This window comes from Hyalella azteca, unplaced genomic scaffold (genome assembly GCF_000764305.2).
Source record: "Hyalella azteca isolate HAZT.00-mixed unplaced genomic scaffold, Hazt_2.0.2 contig5839, whole genome shotgun sequence".
NCBI lineage: Eukaryota > Metazoa > Arthropoda > Malacostraca > Amphipoda > Hyalellidae > Hyalella > Hyalella azteca.
The window spans coordinates 56,242-72,165 of record NW_025936019.1 but is presented as its reverse complement, the minus strand read 5'-3'; the positions used below and the strand labels follow the sequence as shown (position 1 = coordinate 72,165).

General features: G+C 41.0%; 2 protein-coding genes across 2 annotated transcripts; both read left to right on the top strand.

Annotated features, from left to right (window-relative positions):
- The first annotated feature begins 12,311 nt into the window (after positions 1 to 12,311).
- On the top strand, positions 12,312 to 14,120 carry LOC125177931. Its single transcript, XM_047880659.1, has one exon. It carries the CDS (start codon positions 12,447 to 12,449, stop codon positions 14,118 to 14,120), a length of 1,674 nt encoding a protein of 557 aa, XP_047736615.1. The 5' UTR covers positions 12,312 to 12,446.
- Positions 14,121 to 14,147: 27 nt separating this feature from the next.
- LOC125177932 lies at positions 14,148 to 15,701 on the top strand. The gene has a single exon (XM_047880660.1). The coding sequence runs from the start codon at positions 14,148 to 14,150 to the stop codon at positions 15,108 to 15,110; it is 963 nt and encodes a 320-aa protein (XP_047736616.1). The 3' UTR covers positions 15,111 to 15,701.
- The last annotated feature ends 223 nt before the right edge of the window (positions 15,702 to 15,924 follow it).

Here is a 15,924-nt window from a genome sequence, read left to right as displayed (position 1 = left end):
TGAGGCAGTGAGTAAATATTATGTAAATTCCGGATTTTGTGATGATCTTATAGCCTGTAAAGACGACTTCTACATTAGCAGCCACTTTCTTCGTCGTCTTTCGTATTAAATTCCCATACTGCTGAAATAACTCGTTGCAGTATGTCATTAACTTGTGCTAGGTTCTTCATTTTTATTTAACATACCGCAAACGGTTTCTGCAAACAAATTAGCACACAAATGAACAAGCGTAAATTATAATAGAATAGTGAAATAATCATGAATAACTCATCATTCCAACAGAAGTACTCTAGAATGAAAATACGTAATAAGTATCCAAAAATAAATAGTTCCTTACCAAAACAGTGAGGGCACCGTTCTGTCGCACCAGTCGCAACCCGCTAACTGTGATACAAATTTCTATGGCTAGCTAGAACTTGCCTAATTCTACAAAGGAAAATTTTCAGTAATTTGTACTGAACATGACTTATCATAATCTGCGACTGCAGCCTGATTTCTTGACTTAATTACGGTCTGGCAAGTTTTTATTTTCTGTTTCCTATTCATATAAATCAAGAAACAAAAGCAGGTATTCAAGGTTGGTAAGTGAACCTTACTGCAATTCTAACACTCTAATTCGCGATGAATTACCACAGCATATTTCACCAGCTGTAGCACGCTGTGTCAGTCCAACTTTAGACTGCTCCTGAGCAAAAAAAAAAAATAATTTTTTAGACCGAAAATAAGTTTGAGTTGGACATTCTTCATAAATTTGGACGGGCTTAAGGCATTAAGGCAGCGGAACGACTTGTATTTCGGCGTAGCTATGGTAGCCAGTCGCTGCCTTGAATGTCGTGATGTACCGTCCGGCCACGTTGGTGTTGGTGACGATGGTGTACGTCGACCAGTCCGGCGGGGCACCGTCAACTCGTCCTATTTTCTGGCCGAGGTGGTAGTCACTCGTGTTGCTGAGGATCACGTCCATGTTAGCCATTTCCGAACCCCAAGCCGTGGCTATGATTACCGTCTGCACTCGAGTGGTCAGTTCCAAGTCTATCTGCGTGAAGCTGTTAGGCTGATTCTGCGTAGCGAAGTATGCGGGGGATACGCAGGCGTATCCATCGGTAGCAGACTTCAGATCATAGCTTCCCAGAGCCGTGGAGTAAGTGAAGGAGGAGTTTGTCTTGACGATGTCCCGGGGGTCCCCCCACGCCGTGTAGCACGCGTCGTACGATGTGGTGGACGCAGACGCAGCATGGCCCGTCCATCGCACGGCAACGAAGGCTTTGAACAGAGCGCACCTGCCTGTACCTGTTACGTAAGCGAATCCTGTTAATAACTGAAGCGAAATCTATAGGTCAAACTAAATATTCATATTTTTGTTAGTAACAACAATCTTATCAAACAGTTAGTAAATTCACTTTGCTCATACATATAAATGATGTCACCTGCAAACCTTGTCAATTTTAACTGCCTGCAGTTAAAAAATAACTCAGAGTGTTGAGAGAAACCTGCTGCGCACATTCAACCCTCGCGTTGCTAAAATTTCACTTGGGATCAATAGATGCTTGAGCAGTATACGTCTTAGTTGTAAAATACATCATAAACAGATTCAAACTTGTTTCTCTATTTTTTTTTATACACGTGCAGGTTGATTTTCTTTAGACCGTCTGCTATTACCCATACACATACAAGCACGCATCATCCCGCAGCGTTTTATAGGCTACTATTGTACTTAATGTGTTGGTTTTTCCATAAATCATAAAACCTTGTAGAATACATGACAGGTTAAGGCCCTGGTTGAGGGTCGCGAGGCTTCGAACAGGCTCGGCTCTTCGCTATCCGTTTCTTCACAAATTAGAGTAGACTTTACTCCACTCGCAAATGAGATGGCGATATGGATTTTTCCATGCTTACCCAGCTATTTAGCGGCGACTAAGCGGCGACCAGTAACAAAAAACATGTAAACTTTGTATTAAAAGAGTTTTAATGAGAGAAAATTTCAAGAAACTTTGAATATTATTGTTCATCAAGTCTGCGACTTTTTACTTTTTTGGAGATGTAAAAGGGTTGTAATTTTTATTTTCCATTCAATGGTATACTCGACATTCTTTGATCAGCCTCCTTGTTGTAAATATTCTTTCTCAAATAGTTATAATCGAGCCTGCTGATACGCGGAGGGAAAATCCCGCAAACTAGCTGCTCAAATGGAGGCGTTGTGGAAAGTTTGAGGGGAAAGAGACGTCGTAAATTACTGTACTGTCAGTTCACGACGGGCAGCATGGTGCCGGGAACTCAATGAGAGGCCAATAATAATACGTGGCCAGTGGTCCGCCTAGTCCAATTAGTTATAGCCGGCCGTTGGCCATTCCTCGGCCACCTGAAAGCCACCAGTTCCTGCGAGAAAGGGGCTGGCTAGGATATCATATTACAAAGAGGACAAGCTCGAGGGTAGCGACTGGCCGAGCTTCGGGCAGATCAAGGATTTTACACGATGGTAGCGAAAACCTCGCTCTCAGACTTCGCACGGCTTTCAATCAGGGCCTTAAAGAGAAGAAACAAGTTACATACTTTTGAGTAAGCAGAAGAAGTGGCAGCTGACGGTCTGCTGGCACATGAGGCTGCAGGCGCCACGCAGACCCAGGAACTCTGAGGCTGGCGCTGCGGTCGTCAGGAGGCACTCGTTCTTTACCACATTCCCGGCAACCTGAAAAACAATGAATGCCGAAACGGCAATAACATAATATTAATGGATTATCATGGAATTTCTCAACTGAGAAATTTCTCTTTGATCACTTTTATCTATATTCCAGGAAATGTGTTTGTCATTTCAGCTTCTGTACTCCGTGCAGTTTTCTCGGCAGAGCCGCGACGACAAGAATTGCGCTGAGGAAAAGCTCTTTAATAAGCAACTTATTTTTCATGTTGATTTCAGTTTCCACAAAAAGCCGGTATTTGCGGATGGATTACATTTCTTGAAAACTAGAATAGCTTCCTGAAGATATTACGATTTTAACTTATATCGAGATGACGTGCTCTAACGATTTTTTATACATAAATTTTCATTGCTGATAATTCACGACAAAAATCTTGGGCAAAGAGAACCATAAACTAGAGTTGTGTGCTCGCATCGGCATGAAAAGAGGCTAGGCTCTCAGTTCTCACCTTGGAGAAAGGGCTCGACTCTCAGTTTTCACCTTTCAAAAGAAACAATTTCTCACCTTGCAGAAGTGGTCCTGGCTCTCATTTCTCAAATTAGAGTATAGGTCTCGGCTTTCATTTCTCACCTTGCAGAAGTGGTCCTGGCTCTCATTTCTCACATTAGAGTACAGGTCTCGGCTTTAAATTCTCACCTTGGAGAAGAGGTCCTGACTCTCATTTCTCACCTTAGAGTATAGGTCTCGGCTTTCATTTTTCACCTTGGAGAAGAGGTCCTGGCTCTCATTTCTCACCTTAGAGTAGAGGTCCTGATTCTCATTGCTCACCTTAATTGGATAAGAGGTCCTGGCTCTCATTTCTCACATTAGAGTATAGGTCTCGGCTCTCATTTCTCACCTTAGAGAAGAGGTCCTGGTTCTCATTTCTCACCTTAGAGTAGAGGTCCTGATTCTCATTGCTCACCTTGGAGAAGAGGTCCTGGCTCTCATTTCTCACATTAGAGTATAGGTCCTGACGTTCATTGCTCACCTTGGAGAAAAGGTTGGAAACCTGTCCTCCTGTCGCGCTGTCCAGCAGGGCCAGCAGCACCCAAAGAACTAATGCGCGGATAGCGGATAAAAATGCGGCGTAGTTCATGGCTGTTTTGATTAATTAATACAATGACAACTGAGAGATTATTGAATATCTCGGAATTTTCTCTACTGATCGGTTATGTTTATTATTTTCTAATCGCAAGTTGTTAGAATCGATTGTTTAAATACTTTGAATGCTTATTGTGGTGGTAAATATTTAGATTTTCAATAATTGTAAAGTTTTTTCTCTTTTACAGAATAGAACCAGATATGGCTCTGAAATGACTAATAGTATATTTCTCGTATAGTATTTTATTTTTCTTCGATGGAAGAAATCAGTATTGCTATCAAATGATCAGCGCTCAGGTCACTGCCGCCTTTCCAAGCCACTGACACGAGTCTTCTGGGTTCCGCATAAAGAGAAATGCGAGGAGTTAATGTCTTGAATACGTTATCTTATCAGGGTAAACTAGGTATTTCGAGATAGAGGTGCATAGAATATGTTCTCTTATCAAGGTATACTAGGTGTTTAGACATGCAGAGGTGCATAGAGTATGTTATCTTATCAGGGAATACTGTGTAGTTAGGACATGCGGAGGTGCATGTAGTGAATCATCTTATCATGGTACCTTTTACAGTGTACAGGGTATACTGTGTAGTTTTTTACAGTGTACAGGGTATACTGTGTAGTTTTTTACAGTGTACAGGGTATACTGTGTAGTTCATACAGTGTACAGGGTATACTTTGTAGTTTTTAACAGTGTACAAGGTATACTGTGTAGTTTATACAGTGTACAAGTTTTACTGTATTGAACTTTCTAGGGCCGATAATACACCCAGGGAAATGAGTGGGACTTTGTCCAAATATCGATGCACTTTATACCCTCGAGTGGGCCATCCTGATCCAGTTCACCTCAGCAAAAGAGCGTATCAATACTACGTCCGTTGTCTGCTCGTGTTTTGGTAAAAAGATGTGTCACTGTATGGACAATTTGACTCATTTATTTCTCTAGGTGTTGGCAATGAATCGAAGCTTCCATGCCTTTGAAGTGAGGCATAGAGCATAATAAAATAACATTATCTTGATAACCCAGGCTATCTGCACGAGTTATGCATTAAATAAGTGAACTGATCAGGAACGTTTTGCACGCGAGAGCATTTATGAGCGCGTTAGTGGCGTGCACTGAAATTGGTTGCAACCATGTAGGCAAAAAGTAACGGGTTGCAACCACAAAAGCAAACAGTAAATAAAGAGGCTGCAACGAGGTCGGCCAACAGTTTGAGGTTGCAACGAGGTCATCAAACAGTAAGAGGCTAGAACGAGGTCATCAAACAGTAAGAGGCTGCAACGAGGTCATCAAACAGTAAGAGGCTGCAACGAGGTCATCAAACAGTAAGAGGCTGCAACGAGGTCATCAAACAGTAAGAGGCTGCAACGAGGTCATCAAACAGTAAGAGGCTGCAACGAGGTCATCAAACAGTAAGAGGCTGCAACGAGGTCATCAAACAGTAAGAGGCTGCAACGAGGTCATCAAACAGTAAGAGGCTGCAACGAGGTCATCAAACAGTAAGAGGCTGCAACGAGGTCATCAAACAGTAAGAGGCTGCAACGAGGTCATCAAACAGTAAGAGGCTGCAACGAGGTCATCAAACAGTAAGAGGCTGCAACGAGGTCATCAAACAGTAAGAGGCTGCAACGAGGTCATCAAACAGTAAGAGGCTGCAACGAGGTCATCAAACAGTAAGAGGCTGCAACGAGGTCATCAAACAGTAAGAGGCTGCAACGAGGTCATCAAACAGTAAGAGGCTGCAACGAGGTCATCAAACAGTAAGAGGCTGCAACGAGGTCATCAAACAGTAAGAGGCTGCAACGAGGTCATCAAACAGTAAGAGGCTGCAACGAGGTCATCAAACNGAATTCTTAGGTACAATTAACTGCTGAACGATCTCCGCGGTGCGGCGTCTGCTGCAAGTCAGACGTATAGGCGTATTTTTATTGTAGTTTTCCTATCAAGAAGACTACAGTGAAGGTTCCTCAAAGTTTCCATCTGAAAGACTACAGTAAAGTTAATAATCTTCCTATTTAACGCTCAATGAATTTAGAAATAGTCTTACTATAGACGAAAAGTGGCACTATTGATAGACGATGTATTTACTTTGTCGCCAATGTTGTTAGGCAGTTGTGCAATTTATTTCAAAAATGACTCATTCATTTATATGATTTGTTTAATTCCGCCACTTGCAGTTAGTAACGTCAATATCCCATTAAAAATTTTTGATCAATATCTATTTTTGATGATCTATCCTCCATTAAAAAATAATTGGCATTGTTCTAGTTAACGCAACAATCCCAATTTAATTTTCAGGCTGACGTTGACCATGGGCGCTGCTCTATTTACATTATTAGCTACCAAATCACATGGATAGAATTACTGATAACTCATACTCTTGTGTTCGAGCAATTGAAGAAAAAAACAACGCGCCAGTTATTCAGTCGAGCTTTTTCGAAAAAAATTTTAACGGCTTCTTCGTAAGACGCTACACTGAGAACAGTTCAGCATTAGTTTACGCCTCCTAACTTGCTGACTGCTGAGCTCTAAGCTAAAGAGGAGGTTCATTAAATGAGTACTAGGTTCGTTTCGTTGGTTTTATACTATATGAAGGAACAAACAAGTTGCAATTATTGAGTTAATCTGCATAAAATATTGAAAAATGAACACACAATAGAAATACTGGTACGGTTGTAGCAAATAAATATCAGATAATCAATGAAATATCAGCACTAAACAGAAACGCATCAGCTATTAATGAACCACCTAGAGTAATGAACAGGTAATTTCAACAGGGTAACTCAGCCGGGTAAAATGACTGGACCTCTGCCAGTGGTCACAGTCACATGAATGGTGGGCGGCCAGGAGATCTCGCATTCACAAACTACAAGTCTAGCACATGTTGCTATACGGAAACCTCAAAATAAATATTTAGTCATTAAAGTTAATGAGCTGTGGCCACAGCAATGTTTGGCCTGCTAGAGCGACTACATTCATCCAGTAAAAATAATTAATTTTAAATTAAAAAATGCATACGGCTTAAGCCCACCTAACATGGGCATAATGGTGGTTATGGTGCCACTGCCCAAGGCACTTCAGAATAACTCCTGGGACAACTTTACCATAACACTTATCACAACGAATGTTATTGGATTGCGTCAGAATATTTATCAATTAAATTTTCAGAGCATGCCAATGAACATTATTGTTCCCTGGAAAAATGCATCTCACCAGGCAAAGGGAACATGCCGGAGGCCACCTTACCCAGTTTCAAACTTTAGTTTATACTCCTCCCTGTGGGTAAGAATGCTCGAGGGCATAGCAACCCATGAAGTCAAGTGCTTAAAACCATAACGCCGTATGTCCAGCCACCGTTTAAGCGATAAACAGGCTAAGTTGAGCATGGTCAAAACCACATCTGGCCTAACCTCTGCAAGCTTAACCTACTTATGTGCTAACCTGAGCAGGATGAATAAGCAGGACCAGAAGAGGTTGGGCTGGATTAGATGAGGTCAGATGCTGAAAAAAACTGCACATGGCGAGTTTGCTCAAGTATTGACTAAAAACTTACGTGCTGTGCGATTACCTTTAAGTAGTGTGTCACTGACCTGAATTACGGTGTTCCGGCGTTATCTGGGACTTTAAGTTCTGAGGCTGATGGTATTTATTAAATGCTAAGGCTCGCTTGGGCACCAGGGCTTACATAAGAGTTAAATTTGTGACCCACAGCGCGCCTCCAGCAGGTATACTGGTTTGCTGACTTCATTAAATTTTATCTCAACAAGACCTGATTTATTAATTGGGTAAAGAACAGAAAAGTTTTTTGTCAATTTGCACAGAACAAATTACAACATTTGGTATAGGTTATTGTATACTATCATTATCATCGAAGATCCCTCTCATTAAAATCTTGTATCAACATTTTTTGGCGTTGTGTGCCATTTTCTTAGCCCTTCTTAATTTGCTACATAAGTTCAAAAGTAGGTACGGAACGTTCTGTTGCAAGGTGCGTAATTTAAGATGTAAGTCGCTGTCAAACAGACAAATTAGTGCCTTCTCATACGGCTTCTCTTCGAGAGCCTTAAGGTTGAGGAATGATTTGTATGTCGGCGTAGCCATGGTAATTCATTGCTGTCTGGTAGAAGGTGATGTACCGTCCTTTGAAGAATGCGGACCCATTTTGGCGATGCAGCAAGTGGATTTTCTGAGACAAGTTCCTTGATTATTTGTAATATTTGTTTATCTCTCGCTGTAAGAAATGCTGGATCAAGAAAATTTCAAAGTTTCTGTTGTCCGTCGTCTTTATCAGATAAACCTAAAAGCTTTCGCACAGGCGCAAAATTTTCCTTTGGAATAAAGTCGATAATTCGAGATTTCACCACTAAGGTAAGTTCTAAGTCTGGTACTCTTCATTATTTTATTGATCAGTATATTATTCCACCAATGCTGTATCTTTTGCTCAACATTCCACTCTTCAATATCCAATACAATGATTGACCTTCTTTCGAATGCCCAGCTCATCACGATCCAATTTTCTGGCGGCTGTTAATCTCTTGGAAGGCCTTATTAAATGCATTATTGTTTGCTACTCGCACGCTAATATTCTGGTATATTCGCCCGTTTGCACCAGTTTTGCCGTTTTATTTGCAAATGAGGTGGAGTCGCCAATGCACCATAAGCATGTAAAATCATGTATTTAATCATAAAGATATTGGCAACGAATTGAAGGAATAAATCGTTTCCGAGTATTTGGAATTAACGGTTGCATTCAGCGCAGGTTTAAAGCAGGGGTAGCGCAGGTTCAGGCCAGGCTAGCCCTCGCTGTACTCCACGCTAACGCACACGCGTTGTTTATTCGACCGATTATCCCTGTGATGTGTTGCATCATAATAACCCTGCTGTCATTCTGAAGATCGTTTTGGAATGAGGCGACATTTTGCTTACGCGTGCAGGTGCGTCTAAAATCGTTCCGAATAAGATAAAAATCGGGAATCCGAAAAAAATGAATGATATTCCAATTCACAAGATGAGTTTAATTCGCGAAAAATATTATGATTAAAAAAGTTTGTCGAACAAGTTACACAAGAACCGCTACAATTCTCGCCGGTTCTATCTGTTTCGAGATAGAACCGGTGGCTACCTGTTTCAAATTTCCCTCTGCTAAGATACTCATCACCTCCAGACCTTATGTTTATGCTAACTTGGCAGCCAAATCACCGTTTTAAACGATGATTTCGCATACCTCACTTCTGATGCCCAAGTTATACAAAACACGTTATTTTGTTGGAAATAAATTTGATAATTGGAAATAAACATATTTCTTTTGGTATATTTATTTAGACTTAGAAAGTGACAATTATTTGTTAGGCAAATATAGCAGATAAAGGTCGAAAGAACTTTTCATATACGAATAACTTGGTTTAATTTAGATAAATGAAACAGCGGTCAACTTGTCAGTATAGAATCAGTGCCCCGCCAGTCGCCGCAGGGGAAGCATAGCGGTGCGTTCAGTGGTAAGTATGGCAATATTTTCAATGATAATCAGTATGAAAGGACTATAAGAAGAAATCAAGGTTATAGTTAAATTTAAACCATTGCGGTTGATAGTTTTGCATCGGCTTGTAAAACCTTAAATAATTCTTTGTAAAATGATAATGTGTGAAATGTTGTTATGTTGATATTATCAGAACAGATATGACGTAACAGTAATTACGAAATGCATTATCATTGGAAACAGGAAAATTTTCAACATCAAAATCAGTCGGAAGACGAGTGATTGATCAGGTAGGAAAATCAATTACACAATTTCACCAAATTTGAAGCTAAGATGCAGCAAAGATTAAAGTGGTGTTAAAATTCTTCTTAAAGATCAAGTTCCACCACAAGTAACTACCCAAACCGTCATGTATATCAACGAGTTTGCAGACCGCACATCACAACACCACAAGCATCGTCAGCCACCAACGATTATGAACGAATATTTACTTTTTAATTTAATTATTCCGTGAAATTATTTGTGGTAAATTTTTACATGAAATGTCTTAGTTTACTAACGCAGCACGTCATCGATATGAATGACGTCACAGCGCTCGAGGCGATCTAGAAAGGAAGCGCTAGCGGATGCACGGCAGCTACTTAGAAGACTGAACTGTTTGCTCGCATGTCTTTGGTTTCTTTTTCATTACTTGTCTTTCTTTTCCTCGTATTTAAATACTTAGTGAAGTGCTTGAACTCAAGTGGTTATGTAGATTGAACTTTCGTATCATTTACCTTGGTACTAATTGCCGCTAAGGTTGAATGACATGAGCGATGGATTGGAGGACCAGGCAGGGGTGACTTGTTAATACCTACGGCAGGGGTGACTTGTGGATAACTACGGCAGGGGTGACTTGTGGATAACTACGGCAGGGGTGACTTGTGAATAACTACGGCAGGGGTGACTTGTGGATAACTACGGCAGGGGTGACTTGTGAATAACTACGGCAGGGGTGACTTGTGAATAACTACGGCAGGGGTGACTTGTGAATAACTACGGCAGGGGTGACTTGTGAATACCTACGGCAGGGGTGACTTGTGAATACCTACGGCAGGGGTGACTTGTGAATACCTACGGCAGGGATGACTTGTGAATTTCTTCGGTATTGGTTACTTCGAATACTAACATGACTTAAATGCAGAATGATTTTATTATTTTGAAGTGAAATAATGAATAATTTTATTTTGGCTCAACTTTCGTTGTGTTTCAGATTCGACTTATTGACGTTTTCATAGATTTTTTTGTTCAAACTATTCTTTAATCAATATATTCTTCTGATTTTGAAATTTTAGATTTCCAACATTCAGTTAGTACATGATCTTCCCGGCCCCTAATTGTCTTTAACAATACATAAAGTTAATTGCATCAACTTAACGTGCAGGCAGAAATGCAGTTCTTAAGGCAGAGTTTGGATAATTCAAAACTACAAAGATCTTCAATGAATGTTATTATTTTAGATAAAAGTTTTGGAAAATTATGCGTTAACGAACATAATTATGATTATGGGTTTGTACCCATGATCTAACGTATTGTGGGTGCAACAATCAACTTACTCATGTCACTCATGTCACTTCCTCATGTCACTTCCTCATGTCACTTACTCATGTCACTTACTCATGTCACTTACTCATGTCACTTACTCATGTCACTCACTCACGTCACTTACTCATGTCACTTATTTAAGCTTTCCTTTCTCCCCGTTTTGAATGGTTTTATTTTGGTTCAACTTTCGTCGTGTTTTAGTTTCGATCAATTGAAGTTTTCATAGATTTTTTCGGTGCAAAATATTTTTTAAACAATATATTATTTTGATTTTAAAATTGTAGATTTCCAACATTCAGATAGGACATGATCTGCTCGGCCGTTACTTGTCCTTAACAATACATGCAGTTGCATCAACTTAACGCGCAGCTAGGCAGAAATACAGTTCTTAAGGCAGCCTGCTGATTAATCAATCCAACCAAAAAGAGAATAAAAATCATCAATTATTTCGGGTCTTTTTGGGTTAGGATAAGTCTGATTTCAAAGATCTTCATTGGATGTTATTACTTCAAATTATAATTTTGGAAAAGAATGCGTTACCAACCACAGTTGCAGGCACTATATATTTTGTCCAACAAGCTGAAGAAATATATCACTGACAAATAACATGAATTGTAGAACACGCGGATCATTACGTAAAAATTTTATGATTAGATGTGAAAAGTATTTGGACTAATAATTAATTATTATGGCAAAGAATATACAACTTTTATAGCTGTTTCAGTAGAGTAACGAAGAAATTTTAATACTTCACATAACACCTCTCAATATTTTACGAATAGAATTTCATTATCACGCTGGTGCTCATCCATCAGCTGAGTCAGTTCACTATCGTATCACAATAGCAGCACATAATCGCGTTGGTACTCAATTATCCAGAATTTTTCATTATTTCCTCATATTTGCAGGTCAGCAAGTTGCAGCAGCGCGGCCCTCTCTGTAATCTCCGTCATCTCAACTTTTTTCTGCTCAAGAGCCGGACGTCGGACAAGAGTTTGACCAAACTGCTTCACTGCATGAGGGTTTCACCATTCATTGCCAATTCAAATTATGGTAATTCATTCGTAAATCATGGGACCGAAAATATCTAAGCCAAAGAGAACCGGCGCCAGGTTGTCCCGTTCATCGACCACCGCATCGAGTCGTTGTTCGTCCAGTGCAATGGGCGCCTCTTTGAAGCCTGGTCGCATTCTGCCGGTTTTATCAACACTTTCCTCCGTTCCCGTCACGCCGTCATCGAAATTGAAGACCTCCTTCTTGGGTGATATAAATATGCATGGACCAAACAATGCTACATCATCTAGTTCATCGTCTGGACTAAATGTTGCTGCAGCTGGTAATGCATCGTCAGGAACAAATGTTGCTGTATCTTCTAATGCATCGTCTGGACTAAATGTTGCTGCTGGTACTGCATCGCCAGGCACAAATATTGTTGCAGCTTACAGTGCCTGGTCAAGGCCATGTGTTCCTGCAGTTGCTACACGTGTTGTTACATCATCAGCAGTAACACCAATCGTTGCAGTGCCAACAGTGACTGCCAAGAGACCTGTTTCAACAGCAAGCCTTACAGACATCACGTACGATGATATAAACGCGTTGAAGTTCTTCATGGCGGTGCGGAGAGGCAGTCCCGTCGCCAAAGTATTCGCTGCTGTATTTGAGGCTTTGTCGGGTCGCGGGTCAACCACACTCAACGAATATTGTTCTAATTATTTAGGTTCTGATTATTTAAAGTGTTTCAGTAAGAAGGAGAGAGAAAAGCTGGTCCCCAACACTCTGCAAGATTACGACATTACGATGTTATACAAACTCCTACAGAAATGCTGCGGTTTGAGTACTGACACCAACTTCTGGGTACATCCCGGGAACTCGATTGAAAACATGTTGTATCGTCTGAAAGAACAACGTAATTTCTTCGGCCACGAAGCAGTAAAATTGTTGAAAACTGAACTAGATTCAAGACTGACAGAAATACGAGAAATTTCGGATGATGTGTGCAATAAAGCGGGAGTTGATCCAGTCACTAAGAACGAGCTCCTTGCTGAGTTAGACAACATCAGCGTCTCAACGAGTTTGCAAGCGGAATTTACAGACCGTAACGCTCAGATGAAAGCATTTAGAGAAGACATTCAAGACAGTATTCTGGTGAATGCCGTCGCAGAGTTGAAAGAGAGGTACAGCAAAATGCGAGTTCTTTCGCCCATTACATGGTTTGTCAGTGACAAGTTGAAAAGCATCACCATCGACAAGGTATTCACCAAACTCACTATGAGTCGGAACAACACCAGTGTTGACATTGGAAAAGTTCTCGTAGTCAAAGACGAGCATGGATCCGACTACTCCACAGTTGTCATCACCGGCATTGCAGGCTCTGGTAAAACATCGCTGTGCAGGTTCCTCATTTACAGCTGGTCAGGACAAACCGGCGAAGTAGAGGAGCTGGATGAGTGGAACCTGTTGATGTTCATTCAGTGTCGGTATGTCAAGTCCAATGGTTTTGCTGCTTTCATTAAGGAAGATTTGCTCAAAAAATCATTTTATTTGATCCCGGAGACTGAAGTAATTGAGATGCTGCAGAAGTTCAAACCATTATTCGTCATCGATGGTTACGATGAAGCAGACTACGAAGTACAAAACTTAGTCCTTGAAATTCACTATAAATTCCCCTCGGCTAAGATACTCATCACCTCCAGACCTCATGTTTATGCTAATCTGGCAGCCAAGCTTGTGCACAATCATGCTTGCCCACACCTGATCAGTCTCAAAATTATGGGCTTTGAAACTAGTTGTATTCGTGAATACTCTCACAAGCTTTTCTCTGTGTTAAATAGTGCCTCCATGGGAGACGCCTTCCTCGATTACATATTGCAACGGAACAAGCTGCAATCTATCATAAACCTACCGCTGACTCTGGCTTTGCTTATTTTACTGTGGATTGACGATCGTTCCCAGATTGACGAAGTATCTTCTGAGAGCCAGATTCACCTCAAGATCATCGAGATGATGAAGCGTCGACTTTTGACGCGACTCGGTGATATGTCTTCAGCTGTCAGTACACGCCACAATGAATTAGAAGCTAACATTGATTTCTGGTTGCACTTATTAGGAAAAGTAGCTCTGGAAGGCATTGCAAAGAATACGTTATTTTTGGACGAACGCAACATGAATTTCCTGAAAATCAAGTGCAAGAAACTCTCACTCAAGTTCGACGTCGAGGACGCTATGTCCTCCATCCTGCAGTGCGACACAAGCATCACCCTCTCCAGCTGCGAGAAGATTTAGTCCTTCATCCACACCACGCAACAGGAAATGATGGCGGCTCTCTACATCGTCAAAGAAATCGAAGAAGAAGGTAAATCTTTCACTAGTTGCATTCCTGCTCATTCAAGTGAGCCCACCGAACAAATGGTCAACGTGATACTATTTTCGATGCAGATTTTGAAAAATAATTATACGTTGACTGAAGAGACCGCAGAGTACATCGCCTCACAGTTCCCCATGTGCTACGAACAAAACGTTTTCTTCGTAGGATCTATCCTTAAAGCGGTCGCTAACGACGAAGCTTTCGTTAGAGGGCTTAAAAAGAATTTGGACACGGCCAAGTTGCCCGCTGTTTTATCTTTTGAATGTATGCCAATCATCACAAAGTTTATACAGCAAAAAATAATGAGTTCTGACGTGAGCATAACTTTCAATGCTCCCGAAGACAATTTTCAAAACGCTTTAAGAGAACTCAATGCTGTAGGCTGTACCCCAACTCTTGTTCTCAATACAAGCTGGGACGACATTAAATCTTTCATCAAATTCTTGAAGGCCGGAAAGAACGGCTTGCAGGCTCGGTTTATCTTCTTTTTTGGATTGTCCATCAGCATGGCGGCAGTAGAGGAGCTGGTCAGAGCGTGGGATTGGAAAGAACCTTTAAAATTTGGCGGTTCACTTGATTGCAGCGCCACGCAAGCATATCTCTTGGTTCATCGTGCTCTGATGTTTGAAAATATAGAAAAAGTCTGCTATTCTTCGCCCTCCGGGTCAGAACTCGAAAGTTTCTTTGAAAATTTGAAAAGGCATGGTCTTGAAATTGAGCAACTGTCGCCCACAGACGACCTTTGGATAACAGTGCACAAAAAGCCAAGTTCGAGCTCGGAAATAAATCTGTTTCCACGTCCTAGGTCCGCTGCCTTACGAGTCCGTAGAACAGGTATTATTTCCGTCGGTGACGTGTTCCCCGAACACAGAGGGTGTGAAACGCGTACTTTGAGTTGGATCGCTTAGTCCCATATGAGTAACGTACGATGACGGAGGCGCTGTCTTGGGCCATAAACTAAGCTATTCAATGTCAATGAGAGTCAATGCCTTGCCTCAACATGAATTAACAACACTCAGCCTCAGAGCTAGAAGCCGCAGACTACGCTAGAAAACCGTAATCCAGACCAGTGACACACTGCATACTGATAATTCGCCGTAAATCCGCAGTCAATGCTTTAGCATGCCTGCACTTAAGCAGGCAGTTGTGCATCCAGCCTCACCTGCTCTGGCCTAGTCCCCTCAGGCCTAACGTACTCACGCCACAGCGACTCTCCACCCTCTCCCAACCAATGAGATTTGGTTAGGTCCGGCCAGCTATGTTTAGAGAGTCGGCGTTACGTTTGTAGGTTATGCCGAATTTAGAACAGCCTGCTCAAGAGCGAGAATGCTTCAGCACCATATGGGGACCACCAGTGAAATTGCTGTTAAATGTGCAAAAATGCCGTATTTCTATTCTCATTAACTTATGATGTCGAACTTTGCACTGTCCTTATCTGAGATAACAAATAACCCTGATGTTCAAAGTTTAAAAAAAGTGCGTAAGTAAGAATTCTGGATTTATTTTTTTATTATTGGATATTATTGGATTTATTCTTTTATTCATGTGTTAAATGTATATGATGTATTTTGTTTGTACCCTCTTTAGTTTCTCAGAGGTTGTATCTCAAATAATATTATGAATTACGTATTATGTTCAAAAATTATTAACCATGAATTTTTAATTTCGAAACATGTCAGGGTAGCGTGCCAGTGTGGTGCTGAAAATTACTATGGTTTATTT